A 23,128-nucleotide genomic window follows, 5' to 3' on the forward strand; every position below is an offset into this window, starting at 1 on the left:
GAGAAATGCCAAATACCCACCAACATCAACTAGACAGGACTGATAATAGTTTGGTACCTTGCAAGATAAAAGTCAGTTAGCAAGACTGATAAATGTCAGCTTTTAAACTCTTTAGTATTTACATTTAACTATTTCAAGGGGAAAAAAAAAAGGAAAAAAAGAAAAATCAACAGCACATACAGCACATATACCAAGATTTAGACTTAAAATCTCCATATTGTCCTTCATAAGTGAGGTGAGGATGAAGTAATACCTATTTTCTTTTAAAAATAACAAAAGTAAAAATCAAGTGTAATGAAAGCACATCAAGAAACAAACTGTACAATTTCTGAACTGCACTGTTTATTTTGCTGCTTGAAACCTAAGTGACAGTATGCCACTATAATTATGGGGTTTCTTCTAAACCTTTACTACACTGCAGGTACAGAAATATACGGACACATTTTTGGAGAATTGACATTTTGCAAAATGCAGCAAACATTTCAATTTATACATGAGAAAAGGAAGTGTTCAAAAGGGTATGCATTTCAAGTTATTGCAGGTTATTTCTGTGAGAGAATTTCTGCAGGTAAAACATGTTTAAATTTAACCAACAGTAACGTGTCAGTGTATTTAAAATCATGACAAAAATCTTCTCTCTGGTCATTAACTGCCCTTTGACAAATTATTAGGATGTTGTATGTTTAGGGCAAGGTGTCAATACAGCATAAATCCCGTGGCATTTTGGTTTTCTTCTGGAGATTAAAGCTGTTTTTTTCTTGGGATAAATGCAGCAGCAAAACACAAACCAGCTGATCAAAAAAGCACTTCTGCCATAACTCCAATAATTTCAGGGCACACCAACCGACAGTAGTTTTGCCATTCCCAGTTCTTTTAAGGTTTACATCACTGCACTGTTGCCTTAAGTATGTTTGTAGAAGCTTGTTTTCTGTTAAGCCAGCTTGCTGACTACAGCCTGGTTGAGAGAATTTAGTTGGTTGGTCCATTTATCTAATGCAGTATACCGTGCACCACCTCTCTTCTGATGATCCAGTTCTAGGAGCTGGTTGACTTGATCAATTCGGCCATGTATAGTGCTAGAAGTAAATAAATAAATAACTATAAATTGCTAATGCACATGGAAATAGGAGCTAACAATAAATCAAGAGTTAAAATAAGAGGCCTTCTTATACAAGAGACACAAAGTCCATTTCAGAATTCAGCACTTTTATAATATATTGTCCTGGGTAGTACTGCCTATTTAGTTGTCATCATGACTGGAAATCAAAGGAACTAATTCATTGGACAATGCATATTTTATCTGTGTAGCTATGACCCACATATAAATTCTGACACAATATGAGGTAAACAGTTCTTTAAAGTCAAGGAATCATGAAAAAAGGAGATTTTATGTAAAAAGACATTAAAATATAAACCCACGTATGGATTATATTTTCCTAGTAGATATAACAAGTTACCCTCCAAAAAAAAAAAAAAAAATTACAAATTGTAGTGAAGTTTTTCCAGTCAGAGAGCAGACTACTCATTTGTTGACTTGAAAGTGTACTCAAAAATATACACGGGTATAAGCAGCAATTACTAAGGATAATAATTTTCATAATTTCATAACAGTTCAAGTAATTTATTACATAATTCAAAATTAAAGTAAAAACATGCCACTCAATCTCTCTGTATAATTTTCTTGGCTCACATCTTGCAAATATACTTTACCGCTCATAAGCCAAGCAAATCCAAACAAAGGCAGCATCATTACCTTTTGGTTCTAGAATCAACCAGTATGGTCACAATGCACAAAAATATTATTTTGTTGCTTCTTGTATACTTTGATTATTTTAAAGTAACCAAAGATCAGTAATCAAGGATAAAACACATACTTATCCAATATGCACTGCACAAGCAAGCTTTCCACATCAGCTACATCTATGTTTAACTCCTAAAAGAAAAAGAAAAAACTCATTATGCTGCTACTCTGTTTTGCAACATTAAATCCTTCCAATCTTTATTTTCATATACAAAATTTGGTTTTATTTCAGTTTCTTACTGTTCAAAAGTATCAATTCAGTAACAATCTATCAAGCAAAAGAACTCCATCTTAAGTATATATGACCAATGATTAAGAGATCAACAACCTCTCAGAAAAGGCTGAAGAGGCTGAACTGAATTTTTTGGAAGCTCCAGAAATTAGTTCCTTTGCTGACTTACTGAAAAGAAAAAAAAACAAACTCCAAAACATAAAAAAAACCCCAGGAAATAAAATAAAACAATAATTATCAGAAAAGAATGGGTCTGTAATCAAACCACATAGAGGGCTAATTGCATCTTCTGGCTCAAGCAAGTTCTACAAATGTTAAGGCTAGCTTAAAAAAAAAAAAAGGCATACAGAGTTCTAAAGAGAATTTAGGCATAAAAAATAAGCCTCTCTAATACTTCATGATATATTTTGGAATGCTGTGAATTTTTGCAAGAAAAATCACAGACTTAAAGGAAACTGTCATGTATTATCAATGGGTTTTGATTTTGTTCTTTCCAGATTAGGGAATTAAATCAGTAATTCTAGTATAATAGTTGGTTTGTTCTATTACCACAGTTCCATAACTTGTATGACACAGACATCTGAAAATATCTTTTGAACAAAAGGAATTAAAATTGGGATTTTTATGTTCATAAAATTTACATTCATAATTACATTTTGAATTATACAAATTTAACTTTTTATATTTCTCTTCAGAAAAGTGCTTTTCTACACCAAGTAGAATATGGTTAACTCAGTATTTTAGAAGTATATCATAGTACATAATATAAAAAGCATCGGGACGACACTTGAAATTTTCATTTTCGCACTGCAAAGCTGCCAGCAGTGCATCAATACTACTTTACAGTTCAGATTGTATTTTAAGTGTTCTATTTCCAGAAGCACTGTATTTATTTAAGAGCTTTTATTCACATTTAATTATTTACTTAAGCAAATGCAAGACTGCACTGACACATACCTTAGAAATAAAAGGAATATGTATTCTTGTGTAAGGCTTAATTAATTTTATAAGCACTTGTGTTCTGATGTTTCGCAAAAGCTCTGTAAGAGAAGAAAAAATAAATACTGTAAAAACAACAGTACTGAAATAAAGATGCAATACAGCTCCATATACAAAGATATCCTAAATACCATGATCTTTTAAGGTAGTAAATTCAGTGAGGTCAGGAAGCACAGCAAAATAAAGGGACCCTCTTTTTCCAGGGATCCAAGCAATATGTAACTCTGAAGATGGACAGATAGAATTGAACGCTGTTTAAACATGGAGCAACATATTCCCTGGTAAAAATTTAAATTATTCAAACTAATTGGATAAATCATACATATTATTGCATGGTATGTCTGTCCCTCTAATTTATGGCTAGAATACTCGCCTTGTACAAAAGTGAAAAGAGGTATTCTTAAGACTCTGAAACTTAAGTCTGCATGCATTTAACTTCATGGGGAATGTTCACATTTTAAGTTAAAAGATCAGGGCCTAATAGTATAATTATGATCAGGAACTGAAGAAGTATAAAACAGAGTCTGCATGAAGTGGCTGATTTTGCTTAGTGCAGCCATTGTTTTAGAAATTTTTACATTATTAAAGAAAATTTGGATAAAATGAAAGCATAAGTTACAACTGTAAATTAATGGAAAAAGAACTAGATCCCTTTTTACCTAACTAGTTACACAAGGACTCTTTATATAATGAAAAATAATACTGAAGACCAGATTATGTATGTCAATAAAACTAAGGAGATTAAAACAATGAAGCAAGGTATGTAAACATAACCACGAAGACACATTCTGTATCACTACAGAGTGAAAAAGATGTGAATGTCTTTTTTTCCCCTGGATATCACTAGCAGACTATTATCATATAAGGGGTGAAACTCAAATTCTCTTCCATCTTTTGATTCAACTGTCCTCCTCTTGCTTTCGAGTTCTGTCATACTTTCTTCCATAAGCATCCATCTCTCTAATCTTACAGTCTCCCTACAAGACTTTGAAGCATACCAGTAGTCGACATGTAACAGCAGTAGAGGGGTTATATTTAGTTTCCCCTGCTGTTTGCCATGTTCTCTTTTACAAATGAGAAGTGTAAGAAAAACAGGTCTCTGGATTTAACTGTCTTCTTTCATGTAACTATCCAGCTAAATGATCTTGCAATGCCACAGTAAGCCCTCTCTTGATGAAAACAGTAGTTATCTGAAAAACTGGACACTATATTCAAGTGAAGAGACTTCTAAATTCTCAGATACATGACAAATGCAGGGGGTAACTTTGTTTTGTCATTTTAATGGAACAGAAGGGCATGTGTTAGTGTGTTCTCCTGTTTTATTAAGTATAGGTACTATAAATCCAAACATTGTTTTCAACATGAACATTAGAATTATGTATCTTGTTACATACTTTACTACTACACATTTATTAATGCAACCTTCATTACAATGTCTACACATTTTGTCTTTCATCTGAAGCCAAAAATTAACCTTATAAACTAGCAAACATCTAACTGTTGAGACAGACACAAACAACCTTTACAAGTAATGGCTGCCCTCATTTAATCCCTACAATGGAAAAAAAAACACCACTCAAAATATTCAGCGCCTAACACCACCGTAGATACTATCCTAGAATATCCACTCTCCCTAGAACTTTTTCCATCATTCCTGCAATTCTTCACAGTCATTCTACATGCCTGGATGCACATTGGCCTTGACCAACTTCTAAAGAACTTGAAAACAGTAAAGGAATCATCCACAAGTAATTACAAAGAACTCTCATTTTGCCAAGAAGAGGAAAAAAAAAACGGGGAAGAAGCTTACCAAGTAGTGAAACCAAAAAGGATTAAAATAGCCTGCAAATAGCCTGCAAAAATACCTTCAATGTGCTCCCTTATGAAGGGATCGTCCATGATGTTGCTGTGATTTGTTTTCAGAATCTTCTCAAATTCAGTGATGTCATTATTCTGATAGGCACTTCAGAAAAAACGAGACTGAATTAGTATTTTTAAAAGTTAAACAGACTCATAAGACTGTGTTCTACATCTTCTAAAAAAAACCTGTATTAAGTGTTGGTGGCAAATAATTATATTCAGAACCTTTATGAGGAAAAACTATTTCAAGATTAGATGCAACAGAAATTGCCTTTCTCCTATTTCAATTTTAATAGCATTTACAAAAGTTTAGTGTCAACATTCAGTTATTCCACAAGTGCACTCTACTTTCAAAACTTTTGTACTTTAAGAAGTTATTCTTTAAAAAAGCCTAGACCATAAAAATAGCCAATTTTGAAAAGTATCATTACTTGAATTTTGGCTTCATAAAGCCATACTTTGTGGAACAAGTAAGATCTAAAAAGAGTCTAGAGGGCTGTTGCTGTTTCTAGAATGTCTGTCTTAAGCTGAATTCTAAAAATACTGGAAGATGGAAGAAATCCTGACTTCCATGATTAACCATCAGTAATTCTGGCATAATATTATTTTAGATTTTTATTTATAGTTTATTTTTAGTATATGTATTGTTTAACTAGTCAATCTTGTTATCTGAGAAAGGATTACAAAAAGAAGGTAGGTTTAGACACCTATTGTTCAGCAGCGGCACCACAGCATCATTTAAAGATAAGTGCTGTAACCACTGAAACAAGATCTTTTTCTTGAAATATAATGGTTTTACATTTCAAATCTATCATCTTTTCTTACAGAAAGAGTCAGCTGTAATAGGGACTATCTACTAACTAATCAAACTTACATAGTAATTTATATTAAGCTACAGGCTATCAATATTTAACCCAAAAGACATAGTGTTCAATACACGCTTTCAACTTCTGTTTAATACTAACAACAAAGATTTTAAAACCAACATTTATTTTTCCTTCATAGTCTCTGTAGATTTTCAAATTGTTTTTAAACTTGTCAAAAAAAGTCCTCCTTTATTATCAGTAAAATGGGCAAGAAAAAGACCTGTTACATTCAAGGGGGAACTTGAGGAGTTTATAAACGGAGTTATAGGAGTAGAATGGACTGTATCACACAAACCCAGTAAATTTTACTTCATAAATAAAAGGAATTTCAGTTAAGTATATTTTATTGTTTATTCCAGAAGCCTCTTTTTATCATTTGTAAAACATTCAAGTTCCCAATGTAGAGTACAGGAAGAATTAAAAACATAATTGTAATCTTTGGAATTGATTTTATCTTCTGCATACTTTTTACCTATAGTGCTTTAATTGCATTATTAATTTTAAAGAAGCAGTTATACTCAAATGTCAAGATAAAAGATATAAATTAGGAATATGAGTAAAATCAGATTGGGTAAGGCCATCTGGAGTTCCTTCTGCCTCAAATTCACATGAAACTATGACAGTGAAGTAGGAAAGACATGTCTAAAGTGGAATTATTGGAAATAGTCCCTTAATAAACTGCCAAGTCATTTATTCATCATTATGTCAATAATGGATGAACACCCTCACTTTCAGAAACAATTTGTATGCATACAGTGGTACAGCACCATAGCTGTATCAGAGCAAGGCTTGTTCCAACACGAGATCAACTGTGTACTGCAAAATGTGAGCAGGCATTACTTTTTACGTAATGAAAAGGTGGGAGAAGTTTTCCTATGCATTGTTGATTTCTTTTACTTGATAAAGCAAAGGCGGGGTAGAGTGGATGGAATAGGTTAGCTTCAAAGCACAGTATACAAAAAATGCCTGAGTTCAATTTATTTTGCCTGATGATCTTAATACACTAAAAGTTCTCACATCACAGTTGCCTCTAAGAGGTAATGATGCCTTCTTTTGATTTTCACATATGTTTGAAGGATAGGGGAGATCACTTGAGAGTTCAGTTAATTATGACACTCCTTTAATAATCATGACCTAACCATGCATCCAATTATTCTATTGCCTTTGGTATGAGATGTCAGTCATCTCAGTTTCTCATATATAATCAGCCAAACCCTGAAGACCAGTTGCAGTACAAGGTGGGACAACTTTATTTAAGGGAAGAAATGAGGTTTTTGCCACTGCGTAAGAAATTCAGCATAGCAGAACATAATAGCATGTTTCTGTACCCCTACCTGGTATAGTATGGATACTTTGGTATGTCATAGCAAATAAAAGTTTCTTAAGAAAAACAAACAGTCTACAAATATTTGCCCAATATTTATGAAATAACTGTGTTAGCTGTGCAGAGAAAAGCCATCTCTAAAAATATTCTGTTCTGGTTTGGACACTACATCTTTTTATTTTTCATTCTCTTCTCCAGAAAAATTAAAATCTTACCTTACTAAATTCGTCATTGCTAGAATCTCTGGATCATTTTTGTATGGTTTAGCCTACACAGAACAGAAAGCATAATATGCATGTTTAGATTTTAAATATTTTTTTTTTCCATTTTCATCTTCTGGGTAATTTCCCCATCAATTCAGAAAAGCGTGGGGGGAAAGGAAAAAAGAAAAAAAAATATACCTCCTGAGAGTCAAATGGATTTATTCCAGATTTCATGAGCATGTTTGCTAAGACCAAGTATTTTAAGCAAGTGGTTCTTCTTGGGCTCCCTGATTCATCATAATTCTTGAATGCTTCAAAAAAATCAGTATGTGCCTTTTCAAACTCTCCTTCTCTTAAGTGCATTTTGCCTCCACATTCTGAAAAGAAAACACAGATGAAGAGAAAAGGAACACTTCGTGCTTGTTGCTGACTACAATAACTGTACTCAGAAGTTCCATGCTATTTCTAAATAGATTACTGAAATATTTTCAGGAGTCTTTTCATCTCTAAAATCACTAGGGGAAAAAAAAAAAAGCATTAGGGCCTTCACATACGGCACTGCCATTTTAATAAACTCATTCCAAAGAAGAAAAAACCAAAACCCAACCCACACCATAAATCTAAAAGAACACTGATCCTCACAGCCAATAATTATTTTAACCTTATGTTAAAATACTGTAAAAACTGAAATAGAATTTATTTCCATAACAGACTTCCTGCATTTATGGAATTTTCCCTATCTGTTGAGCAAAACCATACAGAAAAATTGAGAAATACTCTGTATCTCCTTTTATTTCTGAAGTACCCACTGCTGCCTGATTGTCTGTGCAAGTACCTACAGCAGGGGAAGAGGGAAGGCACAACAGTATTCTGGAGAAAGTTTTTTTCAAGACACACGGCATGTTTCCACTATAATTCATCATTACGGATAACGAGTAATATTTTCAAACACATCTTAATGCCCTTCAGTTCCTGATGAATTTTAGTGAGGTGAGACATCAAGCACAAATTTACAAAAGGGGATTGCAGAAATAGCAGTCCCTTCTGCTAGCAGTCCTGTCAAGCCTTTGTTTTTATCCTTTGCAAATGCCTTTGCATTTATCCTTTGTTGCCTGCCATGGTGTCAAACAGCTCAAGTCTTCCTCTTGTTCTTCTACTGCTTCTCTCCTACGCTATATGTAGCCAACTGTCCTGTCCCCCTGACCAGTGCATCTGGTACTTAGGCACCAGAAGAGCAGAGCTGAAGTCCTACAGGAGGCAAACATTAAATGATGAGACTGTAGCCACTGCATTTGTAGTCCTTTATTCACATACAGTTTGTCTGCCTCTGAATCTACAGGATCCTCTGTCTTTATAGTTGGAACTGGAAAAAACATTAATTACCAGATTTTCATAAAACTAATTTATGCAACAGAAGTTAAATGAAAAATTCAAGATTAACTTGCCTCTGATAACTCCCATGATCAGTGGATGAGGAATGGCTGACTTGATGTGCAATGACTGTTCATATAGTGCTTTAAGTTTTTTGTTATTTTTCTGTGCTGTATACATTTGAATTTCCAAAGCATAGATTTCCAATAGTTGAGTACCTTTTTTTAGATCATCTTCCCCATCATCAGTCTAGGATAGATTAAGTAATAAATACTGTGAAATTTTAAGAGAACAGTGATTTCAGTTTTATACTAGTAAAAAACTGATTACCAAATACTCTCAATAATTTCCTGTCAGAAGTAAGGCTATTCCTAAAAATTTAAAATTTTGATATAACTAGTAACACAAAATATAATACTCAAAGAACTTATCGCAGGCCAAGTTCTGAAGCCATTAATTTAAAAAGTCAGTATTTTTGTTTAATTAAATATTTTCCTCAGAACTTTGCCCTTTATTCTTTTCCACCTTCCTTAAACCACACTCTCGGTATATAAATGCAGTGACTGACATACATACATATATAGCGAGATAATACATACGACTCTTCTGCTGCCTATAACAGAACCATTTCCCAAATACTTGTAACCCATTTTCCATGCTGGAGGAAGAAAAGGGAACACAAACAAGCACAGCAGGCTGTGTGGCTAATTTCCACACCCCTCCCCCCACCCCAAATGTGAAAGTAACAACTGTACTTTCAGTTATGAGTAAAGCTCACTTGGAATCTTCACTATATTTTAAAATGATTGTCTATGCATTGTGGATTATTCATATGTGCTTCTCATCCTTGCACCTGACTAAAAAGAAACTTAATCAGCAGTTGTGAATAATTTTTAAAAAATCATCTTTAAGCAAGGACTAAAACACTTTTTGTTCATGTGATCAAACAGGTAACAAATCAAAGCAGACACAATATTTCTTCCCTCTATACTAAAGCTCAGCAACATGCCTCAAAGGCCAACAACAGATGTTAAAAACAAAAACAAAAACAAAAACAAAAACCAAAAAAACCCCCAACGTTGTTTACTAAGCTACAGTGATTTAGAATATAAAGGTACCTGGCATGACTGATGCAGCTGACGCAAAATCTTTTGTAACTTTCCATATTCTTCTCGTTCTAAATATAATTTGCCAAGCTGTAATGAAAAAAAAGTTGAAGTACTAAGGTCTATTAAGATTTCACAATTATTGTTTTTAAGAGTTAGCTGAAGGTGTCACAAACAATAGCAAAAAACAGTAAGTTACATATTTTACCTTTGTGTTTGTCTTAAACCACAATCTATCATTCTTAGCATCTTTCAGAGCTTCAAGTGTTGTTTCATAGAATTCCTGAAGCAAATCCATCTGACATAAAAAATCAGAATTCTATAATTGTAAACAGCAAATTTGTACCTGTTAATAAAGTCAATCTGAACAAACTAAAAGTGCATGCTTGAACTTCAAAATAAGATATCTGCATCTCATTGAATGTCTGCTTTTAAATTGTAAAGAGCTTCTAAACTAACAAAACTAAGTACACTTGCTTTTCTTATACAAGATAAATTTAAAAGTATTTACATTTTAAGATTTGCAACCATCTATGCAAGTGAAAAATGAAAGCCACCTTATACAAGCCCATCTTATATAACCAAGTAATAAAATTCTTATGTTGTGCAACAAAAGACAAACACAGGCAACATTGCTCCTACTTAAAAGGAGAAAACCAAAAATAATTTACATATCAAAAAGAAAGTACGATTTACAAAGAGAGAGAAACGGTCAAAGGAAAAGATGCTTTCTCCTTTCTATACTACTAACGCTGCATGAAAGAAAGCTCTGGAGCACATCAAACTGATTCTTTGCATAAAACTTGAAAACACAACATCCAAAATGAAATCCAAGTGCTGAGTGTGACCTTTAACAAAGGTTCTACAGAGAATGCATTAGTATTGTTTATGGCCATTGTTCTTTTGGGGATAACAGATCTGCGGCTATACATATCAAGTTAAGATTTCCAGACTGTCCCTCCAAGCCTGGCTCCAACTGCATTTAGACCAAACACACTGACTTCTGCCAACAAGGTATAGTCCAAGACATCCTTTAGACCTTAAGAAGTAAACCATCATTGAACTATTAAACTTTCATCTCCTACGAGTGGCAGGACAGGAAGGACTCTGATAATGACAGAGGAGTAATCACTAAAGACCAGTGACACTCCACATGTAGGTGCTACTTCCAGGTAGTCAGGGGAGCTTTCTACTCTGTAAAGCTTCTACACCACCACAAAAGAAAAGGAGCTGGGCTTTGTATCTATGAACATGTACCTAGCTTGCACAGTACACCCAAAGACAGGTAGTATTTAACACCAACACGTTATTGCAAAGTATTTCAAAGGTTCCCCCCCCCCCCCCCCAAAAAAAAAAGTTATTGTTTAATTACAAGTTATATTTGAGAAGGCACTTATAGTGTGTAGCTACTATGCTAGGGAAAAAAAAAACCCAAAAGTATTTACTATTAGCATAGAAATCCAAGGTACATATTGCCAAAAAAGACAAATTTATGAGAAGTTATCTGTGTTGATAGAATCCATTAAATGTGGGAAATAAATTTTAACATACAACAATGAATTAATACTGCAAATGTTCTCTATTAAGATCAAAAACCCCAAAGCTAACAGACTACCATACACAAAAAAGTCCATAGTTAAAAATGCAAAAAGGCAAAACATGAAGATGAAAGAACTTATGATCTAACCTGCTTGGAAGTAGAGATATAATCAAGAATAGAATTGATGGATTTTTCAGAGTAATTCCTTGTAACTGCACTCCGTATGTAGGTCAATAGCTGTTTATATCTGTTCATCATTTCAGGAAAGTTAGTCTGGAAGACAAACAAAATTACATTGTAGTTTTTGTTTTAATGATTAAAAACTGAATTCTATCTTGCAAATACACGTAAAGAAAAGAAAGCATAACAGAAAGACTATGCAGTAGTGGTTGCTATTAGGAACTTATACATCACCACTTCATTCATAAGCAGCAGAATTGGGAGTAACTTCAGCAAGACTGCATGGAAAAGACATTTAAAATATTTATCTCAACGAAGAAAAGAGGGTTGGCTATACAACTGTTTGGAATGGTTGCATATGTAGCATATGAATTTTTCACTGATTTGTTCTGGTGAAGTACACATATATAGAAACATCACTGGTTTCAACAGTATGATACCTCAGGATAGCAACGACTGAGCCTCAAACTTTCAGAGAGTATCAGCTGACTGCAGCAACTATTTTGCATCCATTTTGCATCGATTTTGCCTTTGACTTGCAACCACCACACTGCTTCCCTGCCATGTCTGTAGTAGCCATCAAAGGCCGCAAAAGACAACTTCTGGCAGATTTAGTTGTCATAGGCATAAATTAGAATAACAACTTAACATTGTCTGGATCAAATGCATATGTATGCCATTTACTCTCAAGTGATAGCTGTAATTCTTACCAATTTAAAGTTTATTTTAATCATCTGTTTCAGAGCTTTGAATCCCCATTCTCCTTTTTCACCTTCGAGCTCCAAAACCTGAAATAGAAGAATTTTTTTAAACAATATTTATAAAAGCTTTATTCAAACTTAAATTAATTTGCACCTTGTTTAAAATGTACATATCCCATACATGCCTTTCCCCCCCCACTTTGTTCCTTACAAAGTAATGTTTCACTCTGCTCTGTTCTTCAATTTTACTCTTCCCCGATATTATTGAGAAAGTTAGTGAGGAGTGTGTATCTTATTAGTTTTCACAACCTGGCTGATGCAGGTAGGGTAAATTGTTATTTATAGATTTTTTGGTTTTGTTGTCTAACACCAAACACTAAACTTTAATGCCACTCCATAAATAGATATACACAAGAAAGTTGTGACACCCCCTGCAAAACTGACTCAATCCACCCCTTGACTAAATTAGTCAAAAATTTACAGTTCTGAATTACTAGTTTCTTCACATATCAGAAAGGCTTCTAGGCTTTAATGTAACATAGTTAAGGGAATGTTTTGTAAGTAGAAATTTTAGAAAGTTTTTTCTTTTAAAGTCATGTATATAATACTGTTATGTACTATAACTAAGCCAAGAGATGCAAAAATCTATCTTTTCTTTAAAAAGTTACATCTAACATATTGCTTTCTGGTGGCAGTGTGCAAACATTAAAAACTTAAAACTGACATGAAGGAAAGAAACTCTGTGTCACTTTGTATTCATACATTTAAAGCTTTGGAATCAGATATCAAACCAAATATAATACATTACATAAGACACTGGGGAAAACACCATTTCATTTTAAAAAATTAATGGCTCTGGCTTCTACAGTTGAAAAACATGTTTTTACATAAAAACACACTTAGGACTGTTTAATTAACTTAGTAAATCCTTAAGAATAAAAACTCAGTTCTGTGATAGAATAGGACTATTCCATGTCCTATTTATGTTCTCTAAGAATGATCATGAAAGGCAGTCAGCCAGGAGTCTAAGTTGTCCAATGATAAACTTAGCTCATTAGTAAGTTAAAATATAAACATTACTCTTAAAATTCCAGAAAATAACTCAAATGGTAAGCAAATATTTTTAAATGTGAATTAATATAAAAATAAGAGATAGAATACAAAGACAGAAAACCTTCTGAAAACTGCTTAATGCCGCTTTGGGATCATCTTCTTTCAAAGCTTTGGAATTGTAGTATTGATTTTCCAGATCCACATTTGGTTCAGAATTGCTGTCCTCAGAATATTCCTGTATTTTAAGGAAAAAAGAAAAAAAACAACCAAATAAAAACCAGAGAAAAAAGGAAAGGTTCGGAACATCTAATATTCTTCTGAAAATGGACAAAATATAGTATTGCTCAAACTGACACAGAATGCTTGTATATTAAAAGAAAATCTTCAGTTTTAGAGTAACAGGTATGGACTCTTACGATGATTTCATCTCTCTCCCATTACTAGGCCAGTCATCCACCAACACTAGCCTGTCAACAGATTTCCTTCTGGACTAATGAACTCATAGCTCTACCAACTTTGCCTTTATGACAAGTACAGACTGTATTATTAAAATTCTGCCAATTTTGGTGTTTAAGGACAGATGCCTAATAGCATATGTCATTTCTGTATGGGGGAGAGAACATGCTGGCCACTAGTCTAAAATGCGCTCTATTACATGACCTTTGCTATCCACAGAAAAGACTCTGGCTGAGCTGCCACACAAGTAATGATTCAGCAATAGAGAATATAAAATGCTTCTATGAATCTCTCTCTAATCTGCCTTTTTATGCCATAGCGATTCATACTTGTCTAGGGAAATTAAAAAAAAGAATAATGACAATAACACCAGCTGCTTCTGTGCTGAGAAGCAGATGATTGAGAAAACGCTAAAGATACTGTGAAAGAAGGTAGGGTGGGGCACAGGCACAATAATTTAATCAAATAATTACCCATCATGTACACTAGCGCCAAACAAATTGAAGAATTTACTTCTACCAATTACTACTTCATTAAAAAAAAAAAAGAGTACTGAGGCTTTTTCTGATGAAAAAAACCTAAGTATTTTATCTTCTTTTGCTGAAGGACAATGTTGTGTGTCTGAATTACAAAACACTAACAAAACTCAGATAATAATTTCATTTGCGGTTTACACGAGTCAAAAATATTTCACACCTCTGCATTTCCAAGCCAACTTCCCTCAACAGAGTGCTTAGCTATTAGGAGATGAACTGTTTAACAGAATCTGTTTAAATCTCAAAGTTAGTGTTGTCGAAGTATCCTTCCCTTGTAACAATATAAACAATGCATAGTCAGGTGCCCTTCTTTAAGTTAGAGTTTCTTCTTTTACTGTACTTCATCAGGCAGATTTGTTCTTTTGTTCATTCATATATTGCTAATCTTAATGGATTCCTTCAAAACCAAGGGAAGGTATGAAAAAAGGGTGAGGCAAAAGAGAAATTTTAAATTAGCTCTCTTCCCTACAGTGCAAGCAAATCTTTCAAAGTTTAAGTCTTCTTTAAACTCCTAATGGAAAAATTAACCATGGGAGCTCACAGTTGGCCCAAATTTTTATTAAACACGGTCCTTGAGACATTTATCCTTCAACCTGCTAATGTTTCTACTTGTTACATGTAGGCAAGTTGCTCACGTATGTATTTACTTATACTCACATGAAGTACTAGTATTTAGTGAGAATGAATGGACTTGAAAGCCTAGTGAATTCCACAAACCTGTCTTCTGAATTCCTAGAGAACTATAAAACTTAATACTGAAAACTGCAAAGAAAACAGGAAGCAAGTGTCTTATTTCATTGGGCAGACTTTCATTTTGGTTAGCTTGCTTTCGTAAATTCTTTACCTTATTGATCCAACATTGATGGAGCAGCTACAAGAACATGCGTATGATGTCAACAGCTGTAAGCGTATCAGGCACCTTATGAAGATATAGGCTGCCAAAGCTTAAAAAACATAGCATTTAAGATACCTGTAATGAGCTGATGTCTTGTTTATACTAAACTTGAACAATGGGGAATATTTTTGGCAGAAGTATCTATTTGTAAAGATAAAAGGAAAGCAAACTAAATTAATTCCTTTTAGGAAGCAATATGCTCTGTTAGCCTAAAGCCAGAAACATGTGAATTCTCATCTTTGCTCTGGCAGTGATTCTGGATGTGGACTCAGGCAGGTAGCCTTTTTTCAGATTATTTTTCTCAATGCTCCTTAAATATCCCATAAAGCTGTTTTCCTAATATTAACACATAATAAAGAATAAGTGTTAAGTCTAGAGATAATTTTTTTCTAATGGAAACACTTTGAAATGCAAAGGAGGGTTTTTATGTTGTCACAGCTATATTTTTCCTTCACTTGATGCCTATTTACCTCACATCGAATTTAGGATATTGATATGGACTCAAGGCTCAAAGGGAGAGAGGGCTTTCCCACTTCTGGAAAATGTAATGTAAGGTGCTTACTTTAAAAGACATATCTAGACTTAATGGCTGTGAAGAAAACTTTAAAACCATGAACTAAGTATGAGATAATGCTTTGAATCTGTAGACAATCAAAAAAAGAAAAGATTGACCATATAGATACTACATCTTAATTTAAGCATCAGTGCTAATTATACCAGTGTCAATCAATTCAGAAGGACCAGCACTCTATCTTCTTTTGATGCAGAGATGGCTTAGTGCAGTATGATACAAATGTGAGAACATCTGGCTTTTGCCAAAAGCAAAAGGAAAGGAGGAAAGGAAAAGTGTGAAGCTGTATCCTCAAAGTTCAAACTAAGAAAAAGATGCATTTCCTTCCCAGTACTGAAAACAGAAAAGTTCTTTTAACAATAAACTCAGATATCAAATGCCTAACGTTTCCTCACCCTCATTTTTAACACCCCTGCCTCCTGCCTGAACAACTTCCCCAACTCAACCCTTTTAGGTAGAAAGTTTGTTGTATCAAACAATGCAGTACCAAAATAAAAGTGCACAAAACTATCAGGTTTACAAAAAGGATTTCTATATAACTCTAAAAATCTCTACTATACCATCTAGACCTAATATTCTGCATAGTGAAGAACACCCTTAATTATAACTTCAAGATATAAAAGCACCTGTGTGATATACTTTAGCTCCAGCTGACATAAAAAAAGTAACAGGCCTAAGAATTTTTTTATTAAGACTTTTTAAATGGACATCAACACTATCAGTACAAATGAAAACAACAGAAGTCTGAGTATGCAGAGCTGATCTTTGAAACCCACTTAGTTCTCCCTTCCTGAGAGGATCAAAACAAAAAGTGGTTTTTTTTAATTATTACTCATGAAATTAGAAAGCCATGATACAGCTTTAAAAAAAAAGTAGTTAAAAAAAAAAGTTAAGACATTATTTAAGCATTGCTTCATTGAAAACCTGCATATTCTAAATGTAGTCAGTTATTAACAATCCAATCCCATCACATCACTTTTTGGAGAGAAGAAAAATTACTGCATGGGCTCAACTGTAATGGAGGCAAAACCTCTGATGTAGCTTACTCTGCCTGGAACATAGTTCTTTCAAATAATTTTAATAAAAGTTAAATTAGTACCAAGGAACCAATTTAATTTACAAGTCTTTATTACATTACATATTAAGTTTTCACAAAATTCATTTCATATAGTAAACAGCTTTAAAACATTAAGCATCAGCTTCTAAAATGAACACACAGAGAAGACAATTCACCTGAGTCAGCTTTAATCATCCTTTTTAGGGCATGGATCCATTTGCAGTTTCTCCAGCAGCAAAAGCAGGTTAAGAGCATCCAGCACTCCCCGACCCTCCCTGTTCATTTCTGGTCCTAGCATCCCCCCTCCCCTTCACTGCAGTGATTCAACATTTTGTGCTGTATGAGTCCTTCATGATGGCTGGTCCTGCTTGGCTTGACAGAATAGGCCCGCCAGTGCTTAGGCAGATGCAGTCCTGAGGCTGGTGAGCTATGGCTGAGGAGCAGGTGACCAGGGAGGGTAAGAAACCCAGCTGTGGTTTCAGAAAACTGTAGCAGGAGCCTTAGTCAATGTGGTCTCGAGAGATTATGTAGAGCTTTGAAGCACAGCACCTCTCCTCAGAGACAGAATAAGGTACATGAACTTGGAGACTGTAACACTATCAGTGACATTTAACACTATATTTGTGGTATTCTAGCAGATTGGAGTGGCACATCAACCTGGTAAAGTTAAACATGTACAAAACTAAAGATATATTTTGTGAAAACCTTTGTTTAATTACTAATTTTCTTGTCTCCTCTCTTGCCTAAAGCACTTCCCTAATCTCTGCATTGAAAGTAGAGCAATAATCTAAACTTTTGCTTCTCTGTGTATCATTCACTAGCTGTATAGGGACCAAACTCCTACTTTGCAAACCTTTTTTTAAAAAAAAGGGAAAGTAGCTATACAGAGGATAACTTTCCAGACAAAAGGAACAATAGAAAGAGTTCTATTTCTGTTGAAATTTATCCTTCAAGGACATTGTTAACAATACTTATTACTGTCAATTTTCAATTGCTGGTAATTTTACCAAATTCCAACCGTTGGGCTGACTCAAACCATTCTTTTTTTATGAAGTGCAATTGTTTCTGAGAATAAGTCTGGTACAAATTTGATTTTACTTCAGCTAACTTTGTTTCATAGCCATGGCATTGAGGAGGTCTGCTAACTCTAGGATTTGGAGCGAAGACCTGATATTTTGCAAGAGCACTAGTGATGTGGGTTGGGGGGGGACGACGACACAGTTTGTTTGTGTTTTTTTAAAAAACAACACAAAAATGCTCAGATAGGGCCAACTGGGGGGGGAAGAGAGAGAACTCCTCAATATATGAATGTATTAGCTTGCCAGCTAAGTTTCTTGAACATTTCACCTACAACGAACATGCAGTATTTTGACATAGCACATACACACTGGCCGCAAAAGTGACAAACCAACCACCATCCTGGCACTAAGTACAACTTTTCTTGCATTTGCTCTCCCTGGACCCCTGGCCCCCAGGCAGAAGGACAAAAAGCAAGTTGCAGCTTCTATGTGCATGTGCCACAGGTATCTGGGCACATGAATATAAAGCAAGCCATCAGACTGGAATGCAAAACGGTAAGGACAAAAAGAACAGAAACAAACTGTGTAAGTAAAAACAAGAGTCTGATTTGTGCAAGTCTGCAACCACTCAACCATGCATTGGGAGTCCTGGTTTTCTTTTCCCCATTCTAGGTGTCTCTGCTCTTCTGCTCCTACTCACTTAACTCTGCAAGTCATCTAGTGCCTGCTGGCTCACACCAGGGCTGACACCAGGAATAAGAAGTCTGTGAAGCCAGCGATTTGCAATGGGGTCAGTACAGTTCCATGGAAAGACAGTGCTCTGCCTTTATTTTTTTTAAGCAGAAGTTGAAAGATGCACAGAAACGAGACAGGTGACTGCAGAAAGAAGAAACTGGTATTATTACGTGTAAGAGCATTGAAAAGAAGTGCCTTTTCTTTCTACCTCTGTCACACAGCTCTCCTATAGTTATGTGCATCCTTTTCTAAAAGTCCAGGTTTTAGCATAAGTTCAATCTAATTTACTTCCTTTTAACACCCAACTGCACATCAGATCCTGGGGAGCTCTGTTCTGAACAGAGTGCTAAGTAACTCTAAAATAAACCAAAAACCAAAAAACAAAAAAAACACCAACAAAACCCCAGAACTTACTGACACTTGTCAATGTTCAGATGGAAAGAATTTACTGCCTAGTTGTTCTCATGATTTTTGCCTCAATATTACCACAGTGTCTCAGAAGGAAGTGAGAGAAATAAACACCAAATATATTAATTCTGTGTTTAAAGATGAGTCTGAAGAGAATACATAAAATAAGTATCAGGACACACACTGAATCCATATAAAATATGAAACAGTAATTAAGTCAGAGTATATCCTATGTCCTCTGTGAAGCTCACTGATTTATTTTTTCTTACATCACATACTAATGTAATCAAACATAACAAAGAAAGAGGGTGAAGTGGATCTGCTTGATTTGGTATTTCCCTAGTTCTGAATGCTTGTTTTTTGCAGCATTATCGCTTTCTTGTTTGCAATTTACATATATATTTTTTAAAATGATGAAACATAAAGACTTGGGAAGAGGTAACAATATCTGCATGAAATTTCAACTATATCTATTAAAAATGCATCAGTATGAGCTAGGAAAATTTCCCTGTCTACTGATGAGATTGCTTATCAAGTTTGGTAACATATAGAAATTCCTTTTGAAGTGGAGTATGTATTTCTCCCTGTTGGAAAGAAAGAGTGAACCAATTCACGTTTACTAAACTGCCATTCTGATAGCTTGAAATAAAAAGACTGCCTATTTCCTAATATAAACACAGCCTGAAAAGGGAAATCCTCCGTAATCTGAAGGCATGCTCCCCATATTTGAGCCATGCCAATCCTCGTGAACCTGTAGCCATCTCACCCGGGTGCAAACTCCTGGCTGTTCACTGTAACTGTATACAGCTCTTCTACTGAAGTCACTGAAATAATAGAACTCCATAACATAAAAAGGCAAGTTGCTCAGCAAACAGATTTGTCTATCCTTCCTGCAGATTAAAACTGAATTTCAGAACACAATAGGATGTCTCCTTAAGAACATCACAGATAAATTCTATATTTATTTAAAACAAAACAAAAAAATCTAGTAGATGTATTACAACTGTCAATGTGTTGTCATTGTGCCTGGAAGAATCAGTTTCTGGAGAACAGCTGAGTTTAGTCTCAAAGTAAATTCTAAACACAGCTTTTTGTCTGAGACTGAAAACAAAAATGGAATTTACAATGGTCCTTCCCTCCTTCTCCTCCACCCTCAAGCTGAAACTAGTAAAAAGAACCTGGACTGAAATCATATAAGGCACCTAACAGCACCAAACTAGAAATTAAAATTGAGTGGTTTTCGTAATGACCAGTAAACATTATTCTGTTCATTGAAGCATAAAGTGGAATAATCCATGTTGTAAGCAAGGCTGTCACTGTACATTACTAGCAAATTGTGAATCTAGGTCCATCCACCCATAAATATAAATGGATTTTTTTCCTGATATCAAGACCTCCAACAGGTAAAGTTAACTTCTATAGGAGTGACTGAGGTCATTTACACGTGAAACCTTGACTTTTAACCCAATGAAAAACTAAGCAGAAACAGTCAAGTATGATATGTAAAGTGGGTAGTCTTCAGTTGTTTGACAGTGGAGTAATTACTCTAATTATACAAAAATCCATGATGAAGCTGGGAAAGAGTTGGGCCTTCAGAGTATCTGTTCACATTTCAGTTCAAGTGTGAAACATTTACATACTTTAGGAAATTTAACTGACTGGCTCTACATCATCAGCACGTCAAGAGCACATTTAAAGAGGAACAGCCATAATCACTTCTAATAAAAGCTGACAAAATGAAAACTTTCTTGAGAGTTTTCTTTCACTACTATTTTTATGCCAGTAGCTACTCTGGGAAAGCTGAATCTAGTTTCACCATACTGTATTTTGACAAAACAGCTATTTCTTCTTTCATTAACTGTTTCTGTAATTCCTGCCTCTCCTCCTATTGCTTAAAAAAAAAATTCACCAACACTCACATGTGCTCTTTTATTTTCAATTCTGTACTTATTGAGTATTTTGTCTTGTACTAATTTTTTTGTTTCAAACCCTTCTGCAGCAGCCTTTACACTGAACTTGAGAACCATGCATCCCCTTATAGTCTTAACTTACCTACATTTATATCAACATGAAAGGAAGAAATCAGGCCCCGTCTTCAGTGCCCTTAACTATTTTCCAAAACAATTTTGTGGAACACTGCAATTACAGTCTCAAGCACATTTGAAAACAACATCCAAACATGGTTTGTTAGTCTGAGAATGCTGAAACTAGTCTAGCTGGAATATTTTTATTCTTAAATTCTGGGGCAGGGGGTTGGGGGGGTTCCCATCAGTTATAAATCCAAATTAAATTTAAAAAATCTGTTTTATTTAAAGATGCAGCTTAAGTATTATTTGACGCTTTACATGGGAGTTATATAATGAAAAGAAAAATTTAACATGCTCCTAATTATTACAAGCAGTATTTTTAAATTTTTGAAACGTCTGGGCTAGTGGTAATTAATGACCATGAAAATATTCCAGAAAAAGTAACAACAGTCAGGGGCTGAAATTTGCCACAAGCAAGAAGTTTCAGGAAGGTTTTTCCAACAAGGAAGAAAAGTACTCCAGAAAAAAGAAACACGGGAAAAAGGATTAGACAGCAATTATTCTTGGTGAAAACTGACATAATGCTGCACTCTTACTCAAATTTATATGTAGACAACTGCATTTGAAGATTGAAAAATGCAATTCCAATGGTTTCTCTACACGTCCAGTTCTCACGTTATGGATATTCAACATGAATTCTGCTGTGTTTAGTATTCCTTTGATTGTATCACATGGAAAAATAAACACAGTATTTTAAATCAGGACACGAATTTCAGTGTTAATGAAAATGAATGGAAATTGATTTTGGAACAAACTGGACCAACAAAATCTTTTTAATAGTCTCAGTGTATTTCCTTCAGAAACCTTGTTTCTAAAAGTTTGTGAATTCATTCATGGACTTAAGTGGAATTAACAGTTTTTGGAATACTGACACAAGCAGCTCATAAGGTTAAGATGACAACGCATGTCAAACAAGCACTCTTATGTGAATTTAAAAACCTCAAAACTAAAACCAGATGCTTTTATTCTATATCCAATGTCATCGAGCCATTCTGAGCAGCTCATAACAAAAACTGCCTAGAAACTATTTGAAATAAAATCAGACAAGTCCTTTAAGTGAATTCATAAGTAGCAATGATTATCAAATAATCAGAACGCAAGTGTCTGGGGTTTTTCAGTGAAACTGCAGTACTGTAAGTACAGGTTTAGCGGAAATGAATGAGCCTCAACCATACACAGCTTTTTTAAAAAAAGTCTCTGTTCTAAAAATCTATGCAAAGTTCAGAAAAGCAGAAAAACCAACCAACCACACCTGAAGCTCCAATGTAAGATAATGGCAATAGAATTACAACTAATCAGACAGCACAGAAAACATTTTTTGTTTCAAATACGACAGTTATTTGGTTTACTAACCTGCTCCCACATGTTTTACTCACTGTAAAAATTTTGGTTTTAATAATTTAAAGGAGACTCATTACATCAAAACAATCCCATTATATTCCCAATTTCCCCCCCCCCAAATTGGTCTGTTGCTAACTGCAATCAGCGTTTTTTTAACTGTAAAAGCTTAGAACAAAACATGATCTCAAAATGTAACTAGACACAACACGAAAATCCCAAGCCCTGCAGTTAAAAAAAAAAAGGGAGGGGGGGCAAAAATCTCACTAAGACTATAAAGGCAAAAAGTTAAAAACAAGCACACTCTTGGTGTGTTGCATCAGAAAGGGGCCATTTCTCCTCACTCCCCTTTCTCTTCCCCCCACTTTTTCCTCAGTTTGACGCTCAGGCAAGCACATGAATGGCATCTACCCCAAGGACCTCTCGCAGCCGCGCCTGGGGAGGAGGGCAGACAACTTTACGACTTCACTTCGTGCCCGACCCTTCGGCCAGAGGCAGGAGGAGGGAGGGAGGCAGCGCGCCGGAGCCCTCCCCTCACCCTGACCCCAGTGGAAGACAAGCGGGGGCCCAGGCTTGCTGGGCCCGAGGGGGCCAGCCCGGGGCCTAGCTAACTTCTCGGGGCCGAAGTTGGCCTGTTTTTCCGCGGAGAGGTGGCAGGGCGCCCGGCGGGGCCTGCTCCCAAAGCAGCAGCCGCTGCCCGCTGCCACCACCCCTCCTCCCCGGGAGGGAAACTCATCCTGTCAGTGCTCCCTCACGGGGCAGCACCCGGCGGGGCGGCTACTGCTGCTGC

General features: G+C 35.2%; 2 protein-coding genes across 4 annotated transcripts in view; one reads left to right on the forward strand and one right to left on the reverse strand.

The window, feature by feature from the left end:
• Positions 1–202: 202 nt before the first annotated feature.
• COPS2 (COP9 signalosome subunit 2) overlaps positions 203–23,128 on the reverse strand; it is a 23,169-nt gene continuing 243 nt past the window's right edge. Inside the window, exons 2-13 of one of the 3 annotated variants that reach the window (XM_010571880.1) lie at positions 13,358–13,471; positions 12,193–12,270; positions 11,450–11,575; positions 9,971–10,060; positions 9,775–9,852; positions 8,731–8,905; positions 7,484–7,662; positions 7,298–7,350; positions 4,898–4,995; positions 2,991–3,073; positions 1,875–1,933; positions 203–1,076 (exon numbers count right to left, since the gene is read on the reverse strand). In XM_010571880.1, the coding sequence (XP_010570182.1) occupies positions 932–1,076; positions 1,875–1,933; positions 2,991–3,073; positions 4,898–4,995; positions 7,298–7,350; positions 7,484–7,662; positions 8,731–8,905; positions 9,775–9,852; positions 9,971–10,060; positions 11,450–11,575; positions 12,193–12,270; positions 13,358–13,471 (1,278 nt within the window). In that variant the 3' untranslated portion in view covers positions 203–931. Of the gene's footprint in view, positions 1,077–1,874; positions 1,934–2,990; positions 3,074–4,897; positions 4,996–7,297; positions 7,351–7,483; positions 7,663–8,730; positions 8,906–9,774; positions 9,853–9,970; positions 10,082–11,449; positions 11,576–12,192; positions 12,271–13,357; positions 13,472–23,128 lie in introns of all 3 variants that reach the window. The other 2 variants (XM_010571879.1, XM_010571881.1) reach the window with 2 other exon arrangements.
• GALK2 (galactokinase 2) overlaps positions 19,647–23,128 on the forward strand; it is a 55,327-nt gene continuing 51,845 nt past the window's right edge. Inside the window, exon 1 of the mRNA XM_010571876.1 lies at positions 19,647–19,666. Within this exon, the coding sequence (XP_010570178.1) occupies positions 19,647–19,666 (20 nt within the window). The remainder of the gene's footprint in view (positions 19,667–23,128) is intronic.

The sequence above is a fragment of the Haliaeetus leucocephalus genome, unplaced genomic scaffold, assembly GCF_000737465.1.
Source record: "Haliaeetus leucocephalus isolate CR32 unplaced genomic scaffold, Haliaeetus_leucocephalus-4.0 Scaffold339, whole genome shotgun sequence".
NCBI classification, from domain to species: domain Eukaryota; kingdom Metazoa; phylum Chordata; class Aves; order Accipitriformes; family Accipitridae; genus Haliaeetus; species Haliaeetus leucocephalus.